Below are 27,401 nucleotides of genomic sequence, written 5' to 3'. Positions count from 1 at the left end.
TACTAGGAATTCAAATTTGAGGGACCTCTTAAAAGCTGTATTATCTCCATGTGTCTACACATACTACTACTTCCATTTGTCATGGTATCTGCACATAAAAAAAAAATACAAATGTCAACTATCACATGACAGGTTGTTCCTTCTTGAACCACAGATACTAATTGAAATATGACATTTCCATGGAGAACTCTAAGGTCTCATAATTAAGGATTATTAATAACCAAAATAATACCTAAATCATCAGCTCTAGTTGGTGCTTCATCACTGGCATGGAATCTCCTAGAAAAATAAAACAAAACAGAAAAACTTTAAAAAGGAGTAAAAAATAGTAAAGCTTACAGATCCGAAATTCATAGGTTTGGATTTTTTACCTTCATACAAAATCTCTTACAATTTTATTTTCCTTATATAAATTAATGTTTTTCATTTAAAGTAGTATCATAAATATTATAAATTTATATTCAGTCATCAGCATTCTTCCTCCTCTCCAGTAACATTTCCTGTGACAATATTCTGTGGTACAGAATGCAAATTTATCATTAGTGTAGACTCAATATTAGCCTATAGATTAAATGGGATTCTACTTATAATTAAATGATACAGGAGAGCTTAATAAATGATTTAGAGGTGATTCTGTAATGCAGATAAATTTCAGCATAATAAGGCCCATTTATGACAAACCAATAGCTAACATCATACTTGACGATGAAAGACTGAAAGTTTTCCCTTTAAGATTAGGAACAAGACAGGATGACCATGTTTGACATTTCTATTTAACATAATATTAAAAGTTATAATCAGAGCATTTAAGAAAGAAAAAAAAGCATCCAAATTGGGAAGGAAGGAATCAAATCACCTCTGTCCTAGATGACATGATAGTTTAAGTAGAAAACTGTAAAGATTGCACACATACACATGCACACACACTCACCTGTTGGAACTAATAAATAAATCTGGCAAAGTTGCAGTCTATGAAATCAACAAGTAAAAATCAGTTCCATGTCATTACACTAACAAGGAGCAAACTAGAAAGGAAAAGAAGAAAATAATTCTATTTACAATAGTATCAAATAAGAGTGGCTCAGTTGGTTGGAGCATTGTCCCATACACCAAAAGGTTGTGGTTGGATTCCTGGTAAGAGCTCATACCTAGTTTTCAAGTTTGATCCCCAGTTGGGGCATATACAAGAGGAAGCCAATCCATGTTCTCTCTCTCTCTCTCTCTCTCTCTCTCTCTCTCTCTCTCTCAAATCAATAAACATATCATTGGTTGAGGATAAAAAAGAAGTAAAATACTTAAAGAAGAAACTTAACCAGGAGGTGAAACACTCCGACACTGGAAATTATAAAACATTGCTGAAAGAAATAGAAGACAATATAAATAAATGAAAAGACATCTGTGATCATGCATTGGAAGAGATGATATAGTTAAGATGCTAATGCTACGCAAAGAAACCTACAGACTGTATGCAATCCCATCACACCTTGAATATGCTTTTTGCAGAAATAGAAAAATCTAAAATAAAATTCATATGGAACCTCAAGGGACTAGGGATAGCTAAGACAATCTTGAAATGGAAGAGCGAAGTTGAGAGGACTTACATTTTCTGATTTTAAAACTTACTCAAAAGCTACAATAATCAAAAACACAGTGCTACAGGCATCACCACAGGCAGACCAGTTGAGTAGAGTACAGAGCCCACAAATAAACCTGTGCATATATGGTCAAATGATCGTATGGAACGGTGCTAAGGACATTTAATGGGGGAAGGGCAATCTTTTCAACAAATGGTTCTTGGAAAGCTGAATATCTACAAATAAAAGAAAGAAGGTGGATCCTTATCTTACATCATATACAAAAATGAATGCAAAGTGGATCAAAGAGCTAAAACTATAAAACTCATAGAAAAAAACACAGAGGACAAGCTCATGATGTTGGATCTGACTATCATTTTTTGAGTGTGACGCTAAAAGCATAGGCAGCAAAGAAAAAGTAGATAAATTGGATGGACTTCAGCAAAATTAAAAACTTTATCAATGGTCATTATCAACAGAGTGAAAAGGCAACCCATAGAATAGGGAGAAATATCTGCAAATAATATATCTGATAAGGGATTAATATCCCAAACACACAATGAACTCCTGAAACTTAGTGATAGAAAAATCCCAAATCAAAAACGTGCAAAAGACTTGAAGAAACATGTCTCCAAAGAATATATACAAAACACCATTAAGTACATGAAAATATGATCAGTAATTATTTGGAAATGAAAATAAAAACCACAATGAGAGACTACTTCATATACATTACGATGACTAGTATATGAAAAAAACAACAAACCCAAGTATTGGTAAAGAGGTGGAGAAATTGGAACCTTCGTGCCTCACTGGTGGGAATGTGAAACGGTGGTTCAGTTTATCTGAAAATGAGTGTTATACATTTTTACACATAAGAAGTGGCAGAAACAGAAATTTAGACACCTGTGTGATGTTTGTGTAAAGAGCCAATGAAAACATACATTTGATGTCATACCTCTGTCATGGAAATGAATAAGAGATGGAGTAAAATTAAAAAACTGTTTCTTTTCAATTATTCCATATCATTGCTATTTAATACCAAATAAATAAAATCTAAACAAAAAAGACAAAAAGACCCCCTTTGTACCTTCAGTACATTTTGGGATCTCAGGCTCCCAAGTACTGGCGGCTCCACAGACAATAGTGCTGCTGCCTTCCAGGTGAAATCCCTCCTCGCATTCCAACGTAACCTCCGATGTGTATTCAAATTTTCTCCTTCCAAGTGGTGACACCAGTCTCCCATTCTCCAGTGTGGGATATTCACATTTGATCACTGAAAAGTGAAGAAATTCCAGAATTAATGGAAAGCTGTTTTAACAGGGGAAAGAAAAAACTAGTGAAAATTAGTAATTTCCCCTGGGAACAAAGAGGCAAGGAATGGAAGGCAGAATGTTAATTAAAAAAACAACAACTTTATTTGTGCATTTTAATTCCAGGTAAACAGACATAGAGACATTTAATAACCTTTTCCCACCAAGAACAGAGTGTCATTACTATACATTATTGGTTTCCTATAAGTTGTCCCATTACTGACATGTTTTGAGAAAGGTCTGATTACTACATACAATTTTGAGGTAAGTACAAAAGCAACTTTGGATGTTCTTTTAGCTCTAGGAATTTTTTAAATTTCAGGCTGACACTGACTTAGTACCCTGATCTTCTAGAAAGGCAGGAAAGGCTCTTGTATCAAGGTAATGCTTGAGCTCAAACGTAAAAAGTTGAAAAGAAGCTAGTCATGCAAACATATGCAGAGAGAAAGTTATCAGGTATCAACAACAGGCAAGAACTGGGATGTGCAAGAAACAGAAAGGCCAGTGAACTTAAGGTCGTGTTTTCCAAATATTTTGGACTGGGACTCAGAGATCAAACCCCACATTTAATACTGTAATCTCACAGGTCTGTGATAAAGTTAACATTTCATAATTACATTTGTACCCAGGTGCTCAGGTATTCCCCATTCTGTTCTACTTCTTACAAAGTAAAGTGCTGGGCAGGACCCTCTAGATTGATTTCAGGATCCAGCAATGGGTTTCACAGAAATTGGAAAAATCAAAAACAAAACAAAACAAAACAAAACAGAACACTGGGCTGGGCAGTACATACAGGAAATCACCTTCTGAGATTAAATCTGAGCAATACATAGGGTCCATAATGCACTGCTTTTAAACCAGAAGAGTGCTTCCTCCTCGCATGGGGACCTGAATTTCCAGCAGGATCTTTTCCCTTCAGCCTGAGGAACTTCCTTCAGCAATTCTTGTAGTGCAGGTAGCGTGGTGACAATCCTCTTAGCTTTTATCTCAAAATCTTTTTTTTTTTTAAATCCTCACCTGAGGACATGCTATTATTATTATTTTTTAAAATTTAGACAGAGAAGAAGGGAGAGAAAGATACATTGTGTAATAGAGCAACATGGATCGAATGCCTGCATATGCACCTCAGCAGGTGATCAAACCCACAACCTGTGTATGTGCTCTGACCAGAAATCAAGCCCGCCACTGTTTGGTGAATGGGACAATGCTCAAACCAACTGAATCACACTGGTCAGGGTTCAAATCTTTTTTTTTTTTTTTTTAATTTTACACTTTGGTAGAGATTTTTGCTGCCTGTTTTATTTTTATTTCAGCACATTATCAGATATTTTTAAAAATTTATTTATTCTCCTAGGGTTACTGAATTTCCTGGACTTGTGGGTGGTTGTTTTGGATCAAATGTGGATAATTTTTGGACAATATTTATTCATATAACTCTATATTGTTGTTTCTCCTCTTTTTCTGAAACTCCATTAACATGTATATTTGTCTGCTTGCCACTCTTTCCCGGGTTGCAAGTCTTTCCCTCTTAAATAAATTGTTTTTCTTTCAAGTCATGTTAGATTTCTATTGTTTTGACTTCCGGTTCACTGATCTTTTCTATGTTGTACTAAATTGCTGTTAATCACAGTAATGACTTGAAGTTAGGTTTACTGGATATAGTTTATATACAGTAAAACTCACCATTTTAAGTGTACAGCTTTATGAGGTTTAATAAATGTAAACACTAATCATGTAATCACCACCACTATAGACATAGAAGAAATAGATGCATTATTCTCCAACATTTCCTGTAATCAACTCTCCCCACAACTACCTCAACACCTTCCCCAACCAGCCAATCGATCATCTGTTTTGTATCACTCTAGCATTTCTTTTTTTTTTCTTTTTTTTTTTTCAAATATATTTTATTGATATTTTACAGAGTGGAAGGGAGAGGGATAGAGAGCTAGAAACATCGATGAGAGAGAAACATCGATCAGCTGCCTCCTGCACACCTCCTACTGGGGATGTGCCCGCAACCAAGGTACATGCCCTTGACCGGAATCGAACCCGGGACCCTTCAGTCCGCAGGCCGACGCTCTATCCACTGAGCCAAACCGGTTTCGGCTAGCATTTCTTTTCTAAAGTGTCATAATGGGATCACAGCCTCTGGTATGGCTCATTTCACTTAGCATAATGCATTTGAGATTCATTTCTGTCACTCTGTGGAATAGAAGCTTATTCCTTTTTATTGGGGAGTATTATCTCATTAAACGGATGCCCCATGCTTGTTCATTAACCAACTGGAAAATATGTGGCTATTTTCAATGTGGGATGATTGTAAACAAGGTGGTATGAATATTCTCATATAGTTTTCTATGTGAACATGTTTTAATTTACTTGGATTGCTGAGTTGTATGGAAGTATATGTTCAACTTTATAAGAAATTGCCAAACAGTGTTTCAAAATGGACATACCACTTTGCATTCTTAACAGCTATATCTGAGGGTTTCAGTTGCTCCAGATCATTGCCAGTATATGATATTCTTAGTTTTTTTATTCTTTTTTTTTATCTCCAGCCATTCTATAGGTGTTTAGTGGTATCTCATTGTGGTTTTGTTCTTTTTTTTTTTTCAATCCTCACCTGAGGACATGCTTAGAGACAGAGAGAGAGAGAGCGAGCGAGCGAGAGAGAGAGAGAGAGAGAGAGAGAGATCAGTTGTCTTCTGCACTTGTCACAAACCCACAGCCCAGGTACATGCCCCGGCCTAGAATAGAACCTGCAACCATTTGGTGCACAAGACAAAGAAAGCTCCAACCAACAGAGCCACACAAGCCAGAGATTTGGCTCATTTTTTAAGACTCTTATCGCAATGTCTTTTGAGAGCAGCAGCTTTGAGTTTTTAAGAAGTCAAATTTATTAACTTTTTTTTTCCTCTAAAGGACCATGGTTTGGTATGTAAGAAATCTTTGACCTATTCATGAATGTGTTCTGGTTTCAAGTAAAAGTGTTATTATAATTTTGATTTTAAGGCAAGTCTAAGATGTATTTTTAGTAAATGTTTGGATATGCTAACATGGGTTGTGGTTCCCTTTTATGGCATATTGATGCTCAATTGTGCCTGTATGTTTACCATTTCCACTGAATTGTTTGTACATGTGTGCTAAAATCAATTGGAGACATTTGAAAGGCTCTACCCTAGACCCTCTATTCTGGTCCATTGTTTTCTATGGCCATCCTTTACCCATACCACACAGTCTTGACTATTCATTAAATAGTATGCTTTCTAATAATTCTTGACACCAGAGTCCTCTAAATGTTTCCCAAAATTATTTTGACTATTCTTATTCTTTTGTCTTTCCATATAAATTTTAGAAACTATTTGTCAATTTCTTGAAAAATTTCTGGTGGAAAATTTATTGGGATTATACTCATTTATGCATCAGTTATAGAGGATTGACATCTTTATTATATTGAGTTTTGAAATGCATTAGCAATAAATATTTCTGTATTTATTAATGCCTTCTTTAAATTTTAAAAAGAGTTTCCTTGTTTTAACCACTCAAATATTGCATATGTGTTGTTAGATTTATTTGCAAATACTTTGTATTGTTCGGTGTTGTAAGTGGTGCTTTGAAAATTTAAATTTTTAATTGTGTATTGCACGTGTATAGACATACCATTGATTTCTGTACATTGAACTTGTGTCTAGCAACCTTGGTAAGACTAAAGTCTTACATATTTTCCACACAATCATGTCATATTGAACAAAGACTATTTTATTTCTTCCTTTCCAATGTGTATGCCTATTTCCATATTTTGCCTTATTGTACCGAATAGGACCTTCAATATGATGATGAATAGAGCAGGATGAGTAGACATCCCTGTCTCATCCCTAGATCATTGGAAAATAAATATTTTATCATGAAGTGTAATGTTAGCTGTGCAATACTTGTAGCTACCTTCTATCAGGTTGAGATAGTTAGGTCCCTTCTATTCCTTGTTTGCTAAGAAGTTTTTTGTCAAATGCATTTTTTTTTTTGCATTTATTAAGATGATCATGTTTTGTTGTTGTTTTATAGTCTCTTCGTATGGTGAATTACACTGATTAATTTTTAAATCTGAAAAAAACGTGCCTTCATGAAACAAATCCTACTTGATTATGATATAGTACTCTTATTTTTATAACATGACAGGATTTCACTTGCTAATATTTTAATAGTTTTGTTAGAGTAGGCAGCTAGAAACATATGAGCTGGAAAAGGCAGTTGGGGTTGGAGGGGATACAGTGAGAGGTGACAAACCAAAAATAGACACTGGAGGCAACAGGCGCCTATGTAAGGAGAGAAAATGTAGAGCCCCTCCAGGATGTGGTGTAAGCGGTGGCATACACCTGGGTGAAGGAGCCTTATAGTTTGAAGATGCTTTTTCTTGAGTCTTGAGGGAGGGGGTGACTTGCTCCTCGCGAGGGGCATTCCAGCCTAGGGGTATAAATCCTCTGAACTCCCAATATCAGGGCACTCGGTTTGGTGTCAGCCTGCTGAGTTGCCCGCTCAGGTTCTGAGTGTCCTCCTTTTTCTGCAAATGATTTCTCACCTGCTTTTGCTGCTATTTGTTGTCTCTTATTTGAATTCATTCCTTCAAGCAAGACAAGAACTGGGGGCGCAGCCAAAACTGGTTTGGCTCAGTGGATAGAGCATCGGCCTGCGGACTGAAAGGTCCCAGGTTCGATTCCGGTCAAGGGCACGTACCTTGGTTGCGGGCACATCCCCAGTAGGAGGTGTGCAGGAGGCAGCTGATCGATGTTTCTCTCTCATCGATGTTTCTAACTCTCTATCCCTCTCCCTTCCTCTCTGTAAAATATCAATAAAATATATTAAAAAAAAAAAAGAACTGGGGGCGCAGAGTGCTGTCTCTGGCCAGAGGCTGTCTCAGGGCAGAGATGACTTTGAGCATCGCTGACAGTTTTCGCTCTATGTTCACAGTGGATATTATTTTTCATTTTCCTGCCACATTTTGTGTGGTTTTGGTATCAGGGTAACGCTGTCCTCATGGGATGAGGTGAGAAGTATTACCTCCTATTGTATTTTCTTAAAGAGTTTGTATAGAGCTGCTATTATTTATTCCTTAAATGTTTGGTACAGTTCCTAGTGATGACATGGGGTCTGCAGTTCTCTTTGAAAGAAGGCTTATGTGTCAAATTTGTTGGCATAAAGTTGTGTATGCTATTCCCTTACTGGCCTTTAAATGTCTGCAGGATATCTATATTAATGAAAGAGTAAGATGCAAATTGACTATACCTTTGTGACACCCACCAGCCAATCAGGAGTGAGTATGCAAATTAACCCAACAAAGATGGAAGGTTAATTTGCATACACAGGCACCAAGCAGCTGGGGGTGGAGCAGGACGCTTGCGTCATTGCCATGGCGATGACACAGGCATTCCACATTGCCCCAGCTGCTCCAGGCCTCTGGGCAGCATGGAAAGGAGGAAAGGTGGCTCTGGCTGGAGCAAAGGCAGTGCCAGCAGGCAGGGAAAGGAAGGCCCATTCTTGCATGAATCTTCATGCATTGGGCCTCTAATATATCTACATTAATAAAAGAGAAACACGCAAATTGACCATCACTTTGTGATGCCCACCAGCCAATCAGGAGTGAGTATGCAAATTAACCTGACAAAGATGGTGGTGACCCAGCCCCGTAGCTACTACAGGCCTCTGGGCAGCATGCATGCAAGTGCAGAGCAGCCAGGCAGGGCGGGACGCCTGCTATGAAGGGAAGGGCGGGAGCTACAGGAGCAGCGCTCCAGCTGGAGCGAAGAATGAAGGCTTCGGCCAGAGCGAGGGCCTGGGTCCTGGGTGCCAGAGGAAAACTGGTGCCGGCAGCCAGGGGAAGGAAGGCCTATTGCACGAACCTGGTACCTAACTGGAAAAACTGCTTTTTTATTTTATTTTTTTAAAATCCTCACTTGAGGAAAATTTTTCCATTGATTTTTAGAGAGAGTGGAAGAGAGAGGGAAAGACAGAGAAATATCTATGTGAGAGAGATACATTGATTGGTTGCCTCCTGCATGAGCCCCAACAAGGGTTGGAGCCAGGGAGGAGACTGCAACCAAGATACGTGCCCTAGATGGAAACTAAACCTGGGAATTGAACCTGGGACCCTTTGGTCTGTAGGCTGATGCTCTATGCACTGAGCCAAACCAGCTAGGGATATATATATATATGTGTGTGTATATATATAAATATATTTCAGAGAGGAAGGGAGAGGGAGAGAGATATAGAAACGTCAATGATGAGAGTGAATCATTAATAGGTTACCTCCTGCACGCCCCACACTGGAGATCGAATCTGCAACCTGGGTATGTGCCCTTGAACTGCAACCTCCTGGTTCATAGATGGATGCTCAACCACTGAGCCATGCTGACCTGTGGGATATTTAATGATGTTTTCTTTTTCATTCCTGATATTGGTAATTTGTGTCTTCTACTTTTTTTGTCACACTGGCTATAGGTTTATCCATGTTATTGATCTTCCCCAAGAACCAGGTGTTGGTTTCAATGATTCTCTTGACATGTTTTTTCAATTTTGTTGATTTCTATCTTTATTAATTCTTTTTGCTTTCTTGTTCTGTATTCAACTTGCTTTTCCTTTTTAGCTCCTTAAAGTGAAAGCTTATATTCTTGAGCTGAAACTTTTCTCTTGTTCTCATGTATGTATTTCAGGTTATGAATATTCTCCTAAGCAATGTTTTTGCTCTATTCCACAAATTTTGATACTTTAACATATTCATTTCCATTCATTTCAAAACATGTTCTAATTTCCCTTGTGAATCCTTCTTTTATTCATGTGTGTGTTAGAAGTGTCTTCATAATTTTTAAATATTTGGGGATTTTATACATATCTTTGTTTCAATTTCTATATTAATTCCATTATAAAGATACTGTACTGTAAATAATTTCAATTTTTGAAATTAAAAAAATTTAAACATATTGCCTAGAATATAGTACTAAAATTATTACAGATGCACTTGAAAAGAGAACATATTTTCCTTTTTTTCAGTGGTTCCTTTTGTTCAAGAGTCAAATACTTTCCAATATGTTCTACTTTAGGTCATGCTCGAATGCCTTAGGCATTGTTTTTTAAGTATAGGTAAACCTCTGAGTAATTTCAGGTTTGTTTCAGGTTACAACAATAAATGAGTATTGAAGTAAAGAAGGTTACAGTTGTTTTGCTGGTTGTGGTATTCAATTCTCAAAAAACAACACAAAATGTGTGAAGGGCAATAAAGCAAAGGACAATTAAACAATGTATGCCTGCATGCTTTGCCTAGACTTTATCAATCTGGTTGGTGAAAGGGTTAGTCTCTTACAATTTATTCTACCATTTCGGCTAGCCAGAACTGTCAAACTTATTGTATTATGAGATAAAACTTCTTTAAAGCCAGTGTCTGTTTTTTGATGCTTTCTAGCCAAAAATAAATAAATAAATAAATAAATAAATAAATAAATAAAAAAAATAAAAAAATTTTACTCATGCATACACATAGTAATTAACAATGTATAAACAGGAATGTCAAGAACATATGTGGTGAACAGTGGGAAACTCTGCCAGTAGAATTATTTTTATTCTATTTCACTCATAAATTAGATTAGAAACAAATATAACAGGAGGAACAAGCATACATGACTGTATTTTTTTTTTAGTTGTTGGCCAAAGTATTTAAAAGTTGGTAAAAGTTTCCACACTGTTGCCCTAACTGGTTTGACTCAGCGGATAGAGCATCGGCCTGTGGACTGAAGGGTCCCAGGTTCGATTCTGGTCAAGGGCATGTACCTTGGTTGCGGGCACATCCCCAGTAGGGGGTGTGCAGGAGGCAGCTGATCGATGCTTCTCTCTCATCAATGTTTCTAACTCTCTATCCCTCTCCCTTCCTCTCTGTAAAAATCAATAAAATATATTTGAAAAAAAAAAAGTTTCCACACTGTTTTCAAATGGGAGGGAAAGAAATGGAAATGTTATTACCTTTACACTCAGGAGGGTCACTACTCCATCGGTTAAGCCCAGAACAAACAAGCCTGCTCTCTCCAACAAGTGAATATTCATCTGGTCCATCTGAAGGATTGCAATTATAAGTAACTTCTTCATTATATTCAAATCTATCCTTTTGGCTATTGGTGAATCTTCCATTTGGTATTTGTTTAGGTGGTTGACACCAAACCACTTAAAAAGAGAAAATAAAAGGGACAAGAAAGGCAATAGAAAAAGAAAAAGATTAAGACAGCATTAGTAGTGTCCTATGAATTGCCTTCAAGAGTTCATTATCATATGATTTCTACATCTAGTTGCACATCCAATATACATTTAAAACAAAATTTATAGAAAGAAATGTATTATCCCAATTTAAACCATTAACAGAAAAATGAAATTCTAGAATAAAACCCATTTTCTTAAATACCCATAGAAGATACCTATGTTTGAAATACTTGTGTGTATCTGTAAGGCCATTCTAAGTTTTTTCTAATCATAAGAGATGCTGACAATTTAATGAGAAAATACGATTTAGGAAAACTCAGTGTTAGTTGAGAAATGCTACATCCATTCCTGAATCAGTGGTTCACAGGTATACCACCATTTTGTCTTTTCTCACTGTCATCCTTAGAGTGTACAGTGAAATTTTCCAGTGGCTTCAGACTGTCTGATAATGCCGCAGATTGAATCTGGAGGTCTTCCTGTAAGCCAGATACTGAAGAGATTAGAAAAAATGTAAAGCAATGACACTTTTCCCTTTGTTTTGGAAATGTTTGATCTTAAAAAAAAATATGTTGCATTTGTTAACATGTATTGAGTTTATTGTTCTTAAAAATGAATTAATGAATAATTATTTAAAATCTTCTCTCTTTTAATCCCAATATAAGGAATATCAATAGCACTAACCCACTTGCAGAAAAGCTCTGTGGGGTCTTGGTTAATTGTACAGCATACAGGGGTCTCCAGGGGTCCCCGTGAGAACGGCTGCTGTAAATTCTAAAGAGAGAATGTACTTACTTTCACAACTTGGTGGATCACCACTCCATACCACATCATTTCCAGAGAGTTCACATTTTAGAATTTTTGTTCCAAGTAAGTAATAACTAAATGAGAAAAGAAATGATTATTGTTTTCTTTATCAGTTAACAAGAACACATAATAATGAAGAAGTTTTTATATGGTTGTTTTTCTGCACTACCATAACTTCAAGGATAGGTTTCTGAAGTGACAGGTATTGAATGCATTAACTGAATCTGCAATGTAATGAAATGGAGAGATCCTTCATATGAACACACGTTGGCCTAGAGCAAAGTGTCTAAATAAACCTGTCACGCCTGACAGTCTGGTGATTGCTACCTCTGGCAGGCACATCACACTGTCACATCTATGTCTTTGCTCATGCCATTCTGTTCTGTCAGGGCAACGACTGAGCAGAGAGATCTGGCCCAAGAGCTGACCTGACTGCATTCGCGTCCCAGCTCTAAGACTAACTTGCTTATTGAGCTTGGACAAGTTGCTTAATGTTTCCCTTTATTTTTTTAATAACTTTTAATTTTTTGTTAACCCGCACCTGATTAAATCTTTTCAATTAATTTTTAGGGACAATTGAAGGCAGGGGGAGAGACAGAGAGAAAGAGAGAAACATGGATGTGAAAGAGATGCATCAATGTATGTGCCCTTGCTCAGAATAAAATCTGGGACCCTTCAGTCCACAGTCTGGCGCCCTAACCTCTGAGTCAAACTGGTTGGGGCTGGTTCTCTTTCTTAAATTTTCCATCTGTGGAAAGGTATATATGTCATGGGGTGGTTTTGAGTAGCAGGTGAATTAGCATCAGGAACATAGGAGTGCTAGGCAAGTTTTTGATGTTATGAATACTCTTCAGATTAGAGTATCTTCCTAGGTATAGCTCAGGGAGCCCCCTCCTCCATGAAATCTGATGATTGAAATTCATAGAACTCTCTCCTCCCTCTGGACTCTCCTGATAATGATCCTGAATGACTCTATTTCTGTGGTGCTTGTTGTTTACTATTTTCCTTGGACACCTCTGTATATATTGTGCTTCTCAATGAGGCTAAAACTTCTTTGAGAATATCTATGTCAGCTATTTTCAACCTTTTTCATCTCATGGCACACATAAACTAATTACTAAAATTCTGTGGCACTCCAAAAAAATATATTTTTGCCCATCTGACAAGAAAAAGAGTTATAATTTTGATTCATTCACACCGGACGGCTATTGTTGTGTTAGCTCTTGCCATTTAAAAAAATATTTATTATTAATTTCAGAGAGGAAGGGAGAGGGAGAGAGAGATAGAAACACCAATGATGATAGAAAATCATCGATTGGCTTCCGCCTGCACGCCCCACACTGGGGACTGAGTCGGCATCCAAGGCATGTGCCCTGACTGGGAATTGAACCATGATCTCCAGGTTCATAGGTTGTTGCTCAACCACTGAGCCATGCTGGCCAGGCTTGCCATTTTTTATTTGACAATCTAAGGGAAAAGAAGTCAGTGACCCAACTAAATAGCAGATATCTCATCAGGAACCTGGGGCCAGAAGACGTTGAACTAATAGCTCAAAATGATAGAAAAAAAAAGTTCAATCAAAAATCCTTTCTATAGCAAAACTGTGCTTCTATAGTGAGGGAACTATTAAGACTTTCCAAAAATGAAAGTTAAGAGAATTTGCTACCACTATACCTAATATGCAAAGAATGCTTAGGAGTGCCCTAAAAGGTGAAATAAAAGGACACTAGAGACTAATGTTACCTGGACAGTCAGCCCTTGCACTTCGGAGTCTCCCCCATTGGCCAAGATGGTCCTGGGGTTGATTCTTACACTTAGGGCACCAAAAGCTCTAAAGATGAATGGACAGGACCCGAGTGTGCCAAAAGCTAGCAAGATAATTGCATAGGAAACAGTCCCTCCCCTCCCTATCAATATAAAATCTGGGGGCTTGGGCAGGAAGCGGGGGAAGGTCTTTGAGCTGGGAATTCCAGGTCTTGGGGCACCTGAGTAAAACCTCTTTCCTTTTGCACCAGCACCTGCCTCCCAAGTTTGGGTTTCCTTGCAGCAGGCAGCCGAACCCATGTTTTTTGGTTACAGTAAGTCATGCCATATGGATCAACCTCTCACTGTGGGTATATTCATGGGCAATTATTAAATCTAGTATTATTATAACAATGGTTTATAAATGCATTTTTATGTTCTATGTGATTTAAGAAACTAATCTTACAATGAAAATAAATGGTATAGAAGCCAGTATTTCATTTATTATTTGGGTGGTAGTATGACATTAACAACCCAAAAGGATGGGGATGGAGCTGATAAGGATTTATTATTTTTTAAAAAAATATATTTTATTGATTTGTTACAGAGTGGAAGGAAGAGGGATGGAGAGTTAGAAACATTGATGGGAGAGAAACATCGATCAGCTGCCTCTTGCACACCTCCTACTGGGGATGTGCCCGCAACCAAGGTACATGCCCTTGACTGGAATCGAACCTGGGACCCGTCAGTCCGCAGGCCGATGCTCTATCCACTGAGCCAAACCGGTTAGGGCAGGATCTATTATTGTAATTTATTGAATTTAAGTTGCTATAAATTCAAATTATAATGTTATATGTCTAGGATGTTAAATGTAATCCCCATGGCAACTGGAAACAAAATCACTATAGAATATACACAACAAAAAATGAGAAAGGAATTACAACATTTCATTATAAGAATTAACTAGCAAATGAAAATAGGAATGCATGAAAAGAGGGGCAAAAAAGGCTTTAAAAAACAAATAGCTTCTTCCTTGTCCATAATTATTTTAAAATTTTAAAATATGTTATTTTATTTAAAAAATATATTTTATTGATTTTTTACAGAGAGGAAAGGAGAGGGAGAGAGATAAACATCGATGAGAGAGAACCATCAATGAGCTGCCTCCTGCACACCCTCCACTGGGAATGTGCCTGCAACCAAGGTACATGCACTTGACTGGAATTGAACCTGGGACCCTTGAGTCTGCAGGCTGATGCTCTATCCACTGAGCCAAACTGGTTAGGGCATGTTATTTTATTTTAGAGAGAGGGGAAGAGAGAGGGAAAGAAACATCAATGTGAGAGAGAAACATTGGTCAGCTGCATCCTGCTTGCCCCTCACTGGTGATCAAGCCTGAAACATAGGCATGTGCCCTGACAGGGAATGGAAATGTGACCTCCTGGTTCATAGTTGGACACTTAATCACTAAGCAATGCTGCCCAGGCAGGAATTACTTTAAATTTAAATGGATTAAATTTCACAATCTAAAGGCAGATATGGGCAGAATGGATAAAAACAAAAGATCCACCTATATGCTGTCTACAGGAGACTCACTTAAGATTCAAAGAGATGAACAAGGACAAAGTGAAAGGATGGAAAAAGATCTTCCACGCAAATTGTCACCAAAAGAGGGTAGGGCCACTATACTAATTCAGGCAAAACAGACTTTGAATCAGAAAAGGTTATAAGAGACAAGAAGCACCTTATATTTTAATCAGTTTCACATGCTGCAAGGAGATATAATAATTATAAACATTTATGCACCAAATAAGAGACCTTCAAAATACATGAAGCAAAAGCTGACACAACTGTAGAGAGAAATACACATTTCTATGAAACAGGCATTTCTCCAGTAAGTTGGAAACTTTAATATCCCACTCACAATGATAGATAGCACAACTAGACTGAAATAAGTAAGACTGAAAATAGAGGATTCAACAACACTTCAACAACTAGATCTCACAGACAGAGCACCATAGAACAGAATTCAAATTCCCCTCAAATGCACATGGGACATCATCCAGGATAGACCATACTTTGAGCCACAAATTAATATTAACTAATCAATAGGTTTTAAACATATATATATATATATCATGCAATGTATCTTCCCTGACCACAAAGTGGATAAAGTTGTGAAACAAAAACCTTCACAGCCAGTTTTCCTGAAGGAACAGGTTTACTGACTAGCCATGTGCTCCCCAGAAAAAAGGACCAGGTCCTGGGGCATGCAGTCTAAACCACCAGCCACAGGGACAGATGAAGGCAAACATTTCCGCCATCCTGGTGTAATGGGGTTCTTTTACAGCTCTGAGTAGAAAGATGTAAGTTATTTTGAAGGAATTTACATGGGCTATAGATAAGGGGGCAGAAGAAGGATGACTGGGGCTAGTTCTGGCATAGGTACATAGTCTGTAGGAAGAAGTGTTTGCTGCTTTTGGACTGTTTGTTGGCACCAGCCTGAAAGTTCATGTGTAAGTAGGATTCAGTGAAATCTGGTGGTCAGCTACCAGCCGTGGGCAAACTACGGCCCGTGGGCCGGATCCGGCCCGTTCGGCTGTTCTATCCGGCCCGCGGACCCGAAAGAGCGGAGGGTTCTCTTGCTCTCCCCTCCGCTCCTTTACTTTGAATTTATATTAGTTCACACAAACACTCCATCCATGCTTTTGTTCCGGCCCTCCGGTCCAGTTTAAGAACCCATTGTGGCCCTCGAGTCAAAAAGTTTGCCCACCCCTGAGCTACCCCTTAATGAATAGGAGCTATACTAGCTCTTACGTTCACACTATTCTGAAGTACCTCTGGAAGTTCATTCAAAGTTTCAACAGATATTTTATTAGTTCCTGCCATTTCTTCTGTTAACTGATCAAGTCCCCGTCTCTCTTTTCCACCCTTTAGCCTATTATAGTTTAATTTAGGACCATGTCACCACCGTTACTACATTTTTAATGACTAAGATAGACTTATTACTTACTAGAGGCCCGGTACATGAAATTTCATGCACTGGAGGGTGTCCCTCAGCCTGGCCTGTGCCCTCTCGCAGCCCAGGATGCCTCGCTCCTTACCGCCCGCCTGCAGCGGAGGCAGGAGAGGCTCCCGCCGCTGCTGTGCTCCCCAGCCATCAGCCGGATTCAGGCTGAGTGGTGCTCCCCCTGTGGGAGCGCACTGACTACCAGGGGGCAGCTCCTACATTGAGCATCTGCACCCTGGTGGTCAGTGTGCATCATAGCAACCGATAGTTCCACCGTTTGGTCGATTTGCATATTAGGGTTTTCTTATATAAGATAGTATGATACAATTTTGTTTCCTCCAAGTTAAATTTCTTTCTATTTATTGCACATCTTTTCAGTCTCCATAAAAAGTCCAAGGGTTGATTGGCTGTAAGTACAACTTGTTCTACAGAAAGATAGATAAAATCAACATAATGGAAATGTTTGAGAAGAGAACCAAATCAAAAATGGGACCAGCAATGTTTACCTTCTTCCTCCAAGGAGCAGCTTACTTACCCCTCAGTACAAACATACTGAGCTTGTGAACCAAACTCCTGACTCCCATTTATGTAGATTATTTCTCCATTTAGTAGTTCTTCTAGCTGTGTACATGACTTTTCTAAGAGAAAAAATTTCACATTTGTTTATAGCAATTTCAAAACAGATTTGAATCAAAATAAAAATTCTACATTGCGCTATTAAATTGATGGACATATTTTTCTTATTATTTATTATTATTACATTTATTGGGGTGACTTTGGTTAATAAGCATGCATAGGTTTCAAGTGTACATTTCTATGATACATGATCTGTATATTGCATTGTGTGCCCACCACCCAAAGTCAAACCATCTTCTGTCACATAAATTTAGTCCCCTTTACCCTGTACTACTCTGGGAAACCACCCATTGTCTTCACTATCAGAGAAGTGTAAACAAGGATCCCGGAATGCTGGTGACCCTTGAGCCCCTGGCAAGGGCCAGAGCTATGCACCGATTGTTTAGTCCAGACAATGGGGGCTCAAGCTATTTCCTGACCAAACAGTCTCAGAGTAAATCTTTCTGATATTTACTGACCTTTAAGATAGTCTGTCTGTTACCGCAATTACCTGCCTAAGAGCTAGATGTGTATCCAAAATTGAATAAAAGGTTGGCGAGGCCTGAGCACCAGTGGAAGTCCTTTCTCTTACATTGGGCTTGCCTGCCTGGCCCCCAATATTTCCAAAGTATTATTTCTTGTCTCTTTCATTTGCGTGTGGCCCCTTCTCCAGATCCCAAACCCTGAATGAACCACGCGGGACATGGGTCACCACATACTACTTTCGCAAACCCCCCATCTCCCTTCTGGTTACCACCAAACTGTGGTCTGTGCTTATGAGTTTCAGTTTTATATCTTACATATGAGTGAAATCATACAATTTTTTTAGCTTTTTCTGACTGACTTATTTCGCTTAGCATAATATTCTCGAGGTCCATCCATGTTGCTGCTAATGGCCAAACTTAAGATTCTCATTTACCCAGAGCATTAATAGCCAAGTAAAAAATGTCCAGGAGATTTTCAAGACCTGAAAAAATACATTGCTACCTAAAATGTACATCCACATGAGAAAGCCATTATGGTAATAGTGGAATATGCAATCTACAATGTGTGAAAATCTTTAGAGCAATAAAAATAAAAATTCTGTGTACTTACTTCTACAAGCCTCCTGGAGAGGTGCCCATGTGTCATCAGGCTGACAAACAGCGGTGGGAAGAACAGGAAAACGATGCTTGTATCCTGGGCGACATTCATATTCCACTGTGTCCCCTGGATGATAAGGGGGTTCAGGATCACCCTTGGGTTTCATAGATTGGAATGTTGGTAGATCATCACAGGCATCTGGACATAACAAAACAAGAACATGAAAATAAAGTATTTTCTCTTTTTCACCAGTCACAGATTATGGCCTTCCAGGATAAATGGAAGGTCCTTGGCAAGATTTTAAGTGATGGTGCCAGGCTTTTACCACATGAGGTGCTGTGCTTGCTTTAAATAACATCCTATTAGCTTTTGAATTTTTTGGGCATAAGCTGAATATTCTTTCAACAATAAATTGAAGAGACAGCAGCAATATTTTTGGTTTAAAATATATTTATAGATATGCATCCTTCCCATTTTTTTTCGAGTTCATTTCACACTCACCTCACCCCTAAGAAGGCTTTATAGCCCTTGATCAAATTACTCTTACACAGTTTGAAACACAAACTGATGATGGCTTATTACCTCAGGCTCAGTCTCCTTTCAGGCGGCAAGTTCCTAGAGGTCAGGGATCATAAGCCTTCTTTTCTTACTACACTCTGTACTCAGTGCGTGCTCAAGAAATGCTGTAGTAGGTGCTGACTCTTAAATAAGCGTCGTGGATTTCATAGGTCAAAATAAATATGGACTAACCTATTTTAAAATATAAGACTTCATGTCATATGTTTCACATTAGTGAGTTGAGTCAGTAAAGGTCAATTAAATGTCAAAATTTATAAGTTTAACATTGCTTTAAATATAATTTATTCTTCCTTCGCTAATCAATGGATCGTGCTTGGCTGCAGAAGTTCTGAGGTAGCTGTTTAAGCCGTGTTACTATATTGCTATGCTGTTAGAATTTTTTATTTCTGGATTTTTTTGGTAGTTTTTTTCTTTCTAGAATAGTATCATTCCTACTTCTGACATCCCTCTTCCTTTAAATTGTCTGTGGGCTTGAAAACCTAACAAATCTGATGGAACTAGTATATCAAATAATGTGATGGAGACACATCAAGTAAAGTCCTGAAGGGCTAAAGAATGCTGAGGTCCCTCCTATAAGATTAAGGACCTAAGAAAGGAACTAGATCTATGCTGATCCCTGAGAAACCTCTCTTTTCTTATTCCCTGGATTGGTTTTATGTCAGATTGATGTTAAACTTTAATATATATATTTTTACTTCTATCAAATAACAAAAAATATGTGACTCTTTTAAATTAAGTGGATTGGATTAACACTGGTTAAAAACATTATGTAAATTTCAGGTGCACAATGTTGTAATAGGACATCTGTATACTCTATTGTGAAGTTTAGTCTCCTTCCTCACCTCCTTTTAACCTCTTCCCCACCACCATGTTACCATTTGTAAGTTGTTTTATTTGTTTATTTGCCTTTTTTATTTGTTGCTTAAAAAAAAAAACACCAGCTATTAGCTTCTGCTGAATAGTTTTGTTCATTTTTCTGGAACTTAGTAGTTATCATGTCCTTTTCTGGCTCACTTACTTCCTTAGCATAATCCTCGCAAGATCCATCCATGTTGTTGCAAATGGCAGTATTTAATCTTTTTTTATGGATGAGTTGTATTCCATTGTATATATGTACCTCTTCCTCTGTATCCAATCATTTGTTGAAGGACACTTAGATTGTTTCCATGTCTTAGCTATTGCAAATAATGCTGCAATGAACATACTGTTCCATATATCTTTTTAAAAATATATTTTTATTGATTTCAGAGAGGAAGGGAGTAAGAGAGAGAGAAACATCAATGATGAGAGAGAATCATTGATTGGCTGCCTCCTGCACACCCCCTACTGGGGATTGAGCCTGAAACCTGGGCATGTGGCCTTGGCCAGCATCAAACCCGGGACCATTTAGTCCACAGGCGGATGCAAGTGCAGAAGCCCCAAAGTGGCAGAGTGTGGCCTCTGAGCAGAAAAGCCTCCCTCCCAACAGCCATTGGTTAAAGGCTCTCAGAGGGTCATGCTCCTTCCTCCAGGGCACCTGACTGGGGTTGTAACACTAGCATTGTGGTTTGCTTACTGTTCGCCAGTCCCAGCAAATTTCAGCAAATCTTTATTGATTGCCTACTGTGCGCCTGGCTCTGGGGATCTAACAGGGAGCAAAACACAGTCGCTGTTAATGTTCATGTGTGTTCGTGTGCAAACCGATAAAGGATCATGAAAGTAGGAATGGCTTGTTATTGGTCACCAGTGTGTCCCCAGAACCAGCACAGGGCCTGGCACATACAAGGCAAATCTTTATTGTATGAATTCTCCTGAGGAGAGAATACAGCATACAAACTGTCTATGTAATAGGATCCTAAAAATCACTTGGGCATAGAAACACACATGCATATAAAGACAGTTTGAAATGCATCAAAGTATAAAATGGTTGTCCTTTTATTGTATACTAGAGGCCCAGTGCATGAAATTCGTGCACAGGATGTGTGTCCCTCAGCCAAGCCTGCACCCTCTCCAATCTGGGACCCCTCGAGGGATGTCTGACTGCCCGTTTAGGCCCGATCCTGGTAGGATCAAGCCTAAACGGGCAGTCGGACATCCCTCTCACAATCCAGGACTGCTGGCTCCCAACTGCTCACCTGCCTGCCTTCCTGATTGCCCCTAACCACTTCTGCCTGCCAGCCTGGTCACCCCCTAACCACTCCCCTGCCAGCCTGATTGATGCCTAACTGCCCTCCCCTGCAGGCCTGGTCACCCCTAACTGCCCTCCCCTACAGGCCTGGTCACCCCTAACTGCCCTCCCCTGCAGGCCTGGTCCCCCCAACTGCCCTTCTCTGCAGGCCCAGTCGCCCCCAACTTCCCTCCTCTGCCAGCCTGTTCACCTCTAACTGCCTTCCCCTGCAGGCTGGATCACCCCCAACTGCCCTCCCTTGCAGGCCTGGTCCCTCCCAACTGCCCTCCCCTGCTGGCCATCTTGTGTTTACATGGGGGCAGCCATCTTTGACCACATGGGGGCAGCCATCTTGTGTGTTGGAGTGATGGTCAATTTGCATATTACTCTTTTATTACATAGGATAGAGGCCTGGTGCACGGGTGGGGGCCAGCTGGTTTGCCCTGAAGGGTGTCCTGGATCAGGATGGCGGTTCCCTTGGGGCATGGGGTGGCCTGGGCAGGGGCCTGTGGTAGTTTTCAGGCTGGCCACGCCCCCCAGTGACCCAAGCGGAGGCCCTGGTATCTGGGATTTATTTATCTTCTATAATTGAAACTTTGTAGCCTTCAGCAGAGGCCTGCGCTGGCCAGGGTGTGCAGGAAGCTTGGCTTCCTCCATCACCGGGGAAACCCAAGCCTCCTGCTCACTCCAGCTCCGTGGCTGCAGCCATCTTGGTTGGGTTAATTTGCATACTCACCCCTGATTGGCTGGTGGGTGTGGCTTGTGGGTGTAGCAGAGGTACAGTCAATTTGCATATTACTCTTTTATTAGATAGGATGTTTTATAGAATAAGCATATATATATATCCTATCTAATAAAGAGGGAATATGCTAATTAACCATCACTCCATCACAAAGATGGCTGCACCCACAGCTGAGGCCAAGTTCCCATAAGGAGCTTTAACAAGCAATCAGCAGGGACCTGAGACTACACCCTCCCCCTCTCCCCCCATGGGGCTTGACAGGGGACCTCAGTCAGGCAGGGCTTGACAGGGGACCTCAGGCCATGCCCCCCACCCAGCGGGGCTTGACGGGGGACCTCAAGGTGCGCTTCCCGTCCTGGTGCTGGGCTAGGGGACCTCAGGCTGCTCCCCCCGCCCCAGCGCCAGGCTGGGGGACCTCAGGCCATGCCCCCCACCAGGTGGGGCTTGACAGGGGACTTCAGGCCACACCCCCCACCCCAGCACCCAGCCAGGGGACCTGAGGCTGCACCCTTCTGCCTGGCGGGGCTTGACAGGGGACCTCAAGGTGCACCCCCAGTGCTGGGTCGGGGGAACTCAGGCCACGCCCCCGCCCAGGGGGGACCTTAGGCTGCATCCCCCTGCCAGTGGGGCTTGACAGGGGACCTGAGGCTGTTCCCTCCTCCGGGTGCTGGGCCAGGGGACCTGAGGCTGCGCCCCCCCCCCCCCACCTGGTGGGGCTTGATGGGGGACCTCAGGCCATGTCCCACACCTGGTAGGACTTGACTGGGTCATCAAGGCATGCCCCCCCATGCTGGTCTGGGCTGGGGGACCTCAGGCCACGTCCCCAGTCCTGGCGCCGGGCCAAGGGACCTGAGGCTATCTATGTTCCCTGCCCAGTGAGTCTTGACAAGGGTGGGACTAGCCAGGTCTGGATCTATCCCAAAGCGGGGAGCGGGGGGGGTGGCCGGGTCTGGGTCTCACACGATTTTGAGGCGCATATGGGTGGGCGGGGACTTGACTCTGGGTCTCATGGTGTGCCCCAGACTCTGACAGGAGGAAGGTTTTCATATACATTTTACTAATTTTATTTCATCTCTGACACTTGTATTATAGAGAAAGGGCAAATAGCAATATTAAATTATTTCCTCTAACTAATCCCCTTTTAATGTGCACGAATTTCGTGCACTGGGCCACTAGTGTGTGTGTATATATATATATATATTGCATTCAGTGAAACATGAATCAAACTTAGTGGATGGCCTCCAGCTATAGGGGAAAAGCCTATTGATGTTATTTATTGTTCATTTATTATGATTCATTTCTCACTAGGTTTTGCTACAGTATTTTCTTGGTTGCTTCTAACTTCCCCTCAAATGGGCCCCAACCTAATGAACAAAAGAAACACATTGCCCAAAGAACATTTAGGAATAGCATAGGATATTACCTATATTGCATGGGAATTAGAACATGATGCCATGGTTAAAAAAAAAAAAAAAAAAAGCAACAGCCTGGACAGCAATACCAATATGATTTGGGGGCAACAAGCCGCCTGTTACCTTTTTGTACACAAAGCACTGCGTGTCCTTCCCAGTCCTTCTAAATCCCAGGCCCTGCAGTAGCTCTCACTCACTAAGGGCTCTGTGGGTAACACGCGCTCCCCAAACCCCATACAAAGCAAGCAGTGAGCTCCTTACCCACACCCTGCACCTCTGGCCTGGACCCTTCTGTAAAGCATACACCTGGTACACCTGGCCTGGGATCCCCCAGCCCAACCCAGTGGGGCACAGCACCCCACTCACCCAGGCTTCACAAAGCCCAGGGAACACAGGGCAAAGCCTCCCCACGGGCCCAGCACTCCCCCAAGCAACATCCACACACACAGCTGGGCATTGAAGAGCAAGCCCTCACCTTCAGCACCTGGTCACGGCTTCCCATCTTGTTTTTTTAATTGTTGACAGTATTACTAGTTGTTCCTCATTCCCCTGCCCTTCTGCCCCCATCCATCCTGTCTCCCCACCCCCACCCCACTCCAGGCATTCCTGAGTCCATAGGTTATGCATATATGCATACATGTTCTTTGTTAATCTCTGAGCATCTTGATTAGCTCAGTCCTCAAACACCTGCAAGCTTTTGCTAGGGACACAGCTTGGCCCCCAGGAAACACTGACTGCACCCAGCACTCCAAGAGGATCAGTACCTACCACCTAACAACCCTCACCGCGGGCCCTATGGGGTCCCCACCCTCCTGGGTCCCCCCACAGAACAACCCAGAGAATCTGTGGCTAAGGCTTTTACCCTGAACCCGCATCACCTGGGTCCACCAAGCCCTGAGCCTCCTACCCCACACACAAAGTTCCCTTCGCCCTCCGCTCAGGTCTGCCAGCTCCCCTACCCGCTCTAGTTTCCCTCCAGAGCTGACACCCTTTCCCTTCCCCTACCTGAGCATATGGGTAGCAGGAGCTCTAGGGCCAGCAAAAGGATCCCAAGGAAGCCCCAGGAAAAGGGACTCTCCAGGCGGCGGGAAGATGCCCTGAGCGGCTGGTAAGATGCCGTCATTGTTCTGGACATCAGCGGGGAACCTGAGGGACAGTGCGTAACTGTGGTTTTGAGGGAGGCTATGAGACACCACAATCCCCAGACTAAAAAAGTGTCAAGTGCATTGCCGTTAATGGGCGTGGTCTGGACCATTACGTCACGATGGGGCGGGGCCAATGGCGGGCTCAGAGGCGGACGTAGGGGACGTAGGCCGCAGGGCCCTGTGTTAGCTGAGGAGGGAACGGGGCGTGGCCTGGCCAAAGTCTAATGCAATTGGGTCCACTGGCAGCTCGGGCTCCAGCTGCAGGGTGCAATGCCAAGGTTTCCTGGAAATGGTGGGTCCCTGCCTGGTCCTTAAACAGGCAGCTAGCACCCCACTCAGGAAGGGTAGAAAGGAAACGAGATCTGGCGCAGTCATCCTTGCGTCTTTCCAGGACGCCTGGATGGAAGACTAAAACGCATCGACCTGAAAATAAAAACCCAGAGCCCAGGCAGCAGGTTGCCTAGGTGCCCGCACCCCTAGGGTTCCATTTTTGTCCTGAGGCCTCCAGATCTAGTCTCGGAAAACTCTTTTTCTCGAGATATCATAAGGACCCGACCCCGAGCCCCCAGTGGGAAAGGGATTCACCACTTCCACTGGTGGACACCCCACTTCCACAGATAACAGAGCCAGAGCCTTTACTCAAATTTGACATTAATCAGGCATAATTAGGATAATAGCTGATATTTCCGTGGTTGAAAGTCTGCCACTGAATCCTCTCAATGCCTTCTAGATTTCAAAATCACCAAGATGGCTTGGCCACTGCACCCCCAGCCCCAATATAAATGCCTCTGCCCCTAGTCCCTTGAGAGGCCCCTGGGAAGATACATTATTAAACACCGTGCCATTAAGGATATTGGGTCTCAACCTATAGGACCCTTGCCATTTCGGAACTAAATGATTTATTGAAGACAAAATACACGTTTGGAAAACGGTAAGGACAGGGTGTATTATATTGTCAGATTCCTGGATGTGGTTAATGCCATGATTGGTGAGATGAGTAGGAATTGATAAGAGGGAGAACTTTTGTGGGGAAACCATCTCAATTGTGGAACATTAAGAATGAGCAAGATTTACGTGTAGAGTTGTGAGTAAACCTGTAAGACTGGTTTTTAAAAAGAGTAAGGAGGGATATTAAAGAGCATACAAAAGGAGCTGACATTTTGTTCTGTAGTTGGCAAAGAATCAAAATGTCAGCAATTGTGAGTAAATGTATTGGGAGTAGCAGTATCTTCAAAACTTTCGTTTTCAATATGACTCTGTTGTATGTTAAAAGTTTTACAGTGGACATGAGTTTTACACCTCCACTTCTGTTTAGAGTTTTTCCCAAAGTAATCATCAGAGCTGTGAGCAAAGATGTAAAACTTTGGCAAAATATGAAATGCTAGTTGTCTGGTAACAGTAATAAGGAATTTATGGGAATCCTATGCAGCATGCGATGTTAAAATATCAATGTAACTGATAGATTTGTAAGTGGACAAAACAGACTCTAAATCAGCATGTGACTCTTGCCACTTCCTTTATAAAACACAGTGTATATTGGTACACATAAAAGAGATTAATTGGAAATATACCAAAAGTAACTTAGTTGAAAGGATTATGCATGTTTTATTGTCTTTGTGCTTCTTCAGTTTTCTCTATACACACAGGTTACATCTGGAATCAGGTAATGAATAAAATTTTAATAATCCCCTTTCTGTATCCACATCTATTTTGTTCATAGAATGATGCAGATAGAACACATATCACACAGGGTTAAGGAATGAGAGGTTGGTGAGGAAATGGAAGCTCTCAGTACAAAACTCAAATGCTCCTCCTGGAATTACAAAACTTCATATATATTTACACATTCTGCATCTGAGATGTATTGACTTCTGGGTTCAACAAACCATGGAATTTCCTCCTCCTCCCTGAACAACACAATGTTCTGATTCTTAGCTGAGCATATAAGTCCCTCTGTGTGGAGGTGATGTGTACAACTGTTGACCATGAGAGAAATATATCTGCCCCAGAGGACTCCTTGTGGTTAATTGGGATCCAATTCATAACCAGCGTCTAGCAGCCATTGTTTACAAAGGCACGTCTTGCACTTTGCATTGCAGGATGCTCGACTCCTGAACTACCCAGAATGCATTTGCTGATAATCACAGTGCATTACATGTAAATTACAAGTTCACAAGAATGTTTTCTTCCTGCGGTTGTGGTAGCTATGTAGGGCATAAGACTGTGTGGCATAAATTGCAGTACTGAGTAGATAAAAGAGAGATTGATGAATATTACTTAACCATTCCCCATTCTTTTGTCAAAGGAAAGGTGTTCTCAGAAGTGAGCAACTAAATAAAAAGAGTCTTATTCCAGAAAACCTACAGGTCCATTGTAACACATGGATTTTTTCCTTCAGTCCTTTTTCTGAACCATGGCTGTGGCAGGGGGAAGTAAACAGGATCCAGTAGTTTGGAGGAGGCATGTCCTCCTGTACTTAACACAGTCAAGACTGAAAGAAGGTATTGCATAGTCTAGAGCAGTGGAAGGCAAACTCATGAGTCAACAGAGCCAAATATCAAAAGGACAACGATTGATATTTCTTTTGAGAGCCCAATTTTTTAAACTTAAACTTCTTCTAACGCCACTTCTTCAAAATAGACTCGCTCAGGCCATGGTATTTTATGGAAGAGCCACACTCAAGGGGCCAAAGAGCCGCATGTGGCTCGCGAGCCGCAGTTTGCCGACCATGGGTCTAGGGTGTCCAAATGCTTCCTTGGCCACGATGAAGCCTCTCCACTTTCATAAGGCTGGGAACACTGTCCTTCCACCAAGGGACAGACCCTGATGAGCCCCATCAGTTCACTTGATACCCCAAGCAATTACTGCTGCCTGATCCCTCATCATTGTTCTCTATCTCACAAGACTTCCCAACATCATCTGACATGTAGTACATCACCATTGAGAATTCTCTTGTCCTTTAAAATGTGACCATGTCTTTGTAGTCTGTTTCTTTTG

General features: G+C 41.1%; 1 protein-coding gene across 1 annotated transcript in view; it reads right to left on the bottom strand.

Annotated features, from left to right (window-relative positions):
• Window positions 1-232: 232 nt before the first annotated feature.
• LOC308237248 (complement receptor type 1-like) overlaps window positions 233-27,401 on the bottom strand; it is a gene marked incomplete at both ends in the record, with an annotated part of 114,834 nt that continues 87,665 nt past the window's right edge. The window contains 7 exons of the mRNA XM_080647802.1: window positions 233-279; window positions 2,665-2,850; window positions 10,895-11,092; window positions 11,499-11,615; window positions 11,918-12,003; window positions 17,218-17,320; window positions 18,393-18,578. Coding sequence (XP_080503928.1) covers window positions 233-279; window positions 2,665-2,850; window positions 10,895-11,092; window positions 11,499-11,615; window positions 11,918-12,003; window positions 17,218-17,320; window positions 18,393-18,578 — 923 coding nt within the window. The remainder of the gene's footprint in view (window positions 280-2,664; window positions 2,851-10,894; window positions 11,093-11,498; window positions 11,616-11,917; window positions 12,004-17,217; window positions 17,321-18,392; window positions 18,579-27,401) is intronic.

The sequence above is a fragment of the Plecotus auritus genome (genome assembly GCF_963455305.1).
Source record: "Plecotus auritus genome assembly, chromosome: 12".
In the NCBI taxonomy this organism is placed as follows: Eukaryota; Metazoa; Chordata; class Mammalia; order Chiroptera; family Vespertilionidae; genus Plecotus; species Plecotus auritus.
Note: the sequence above shows the minus strand (reverse complement) of the source record. Positions and strands in the feature narration are given on the sequence as shown.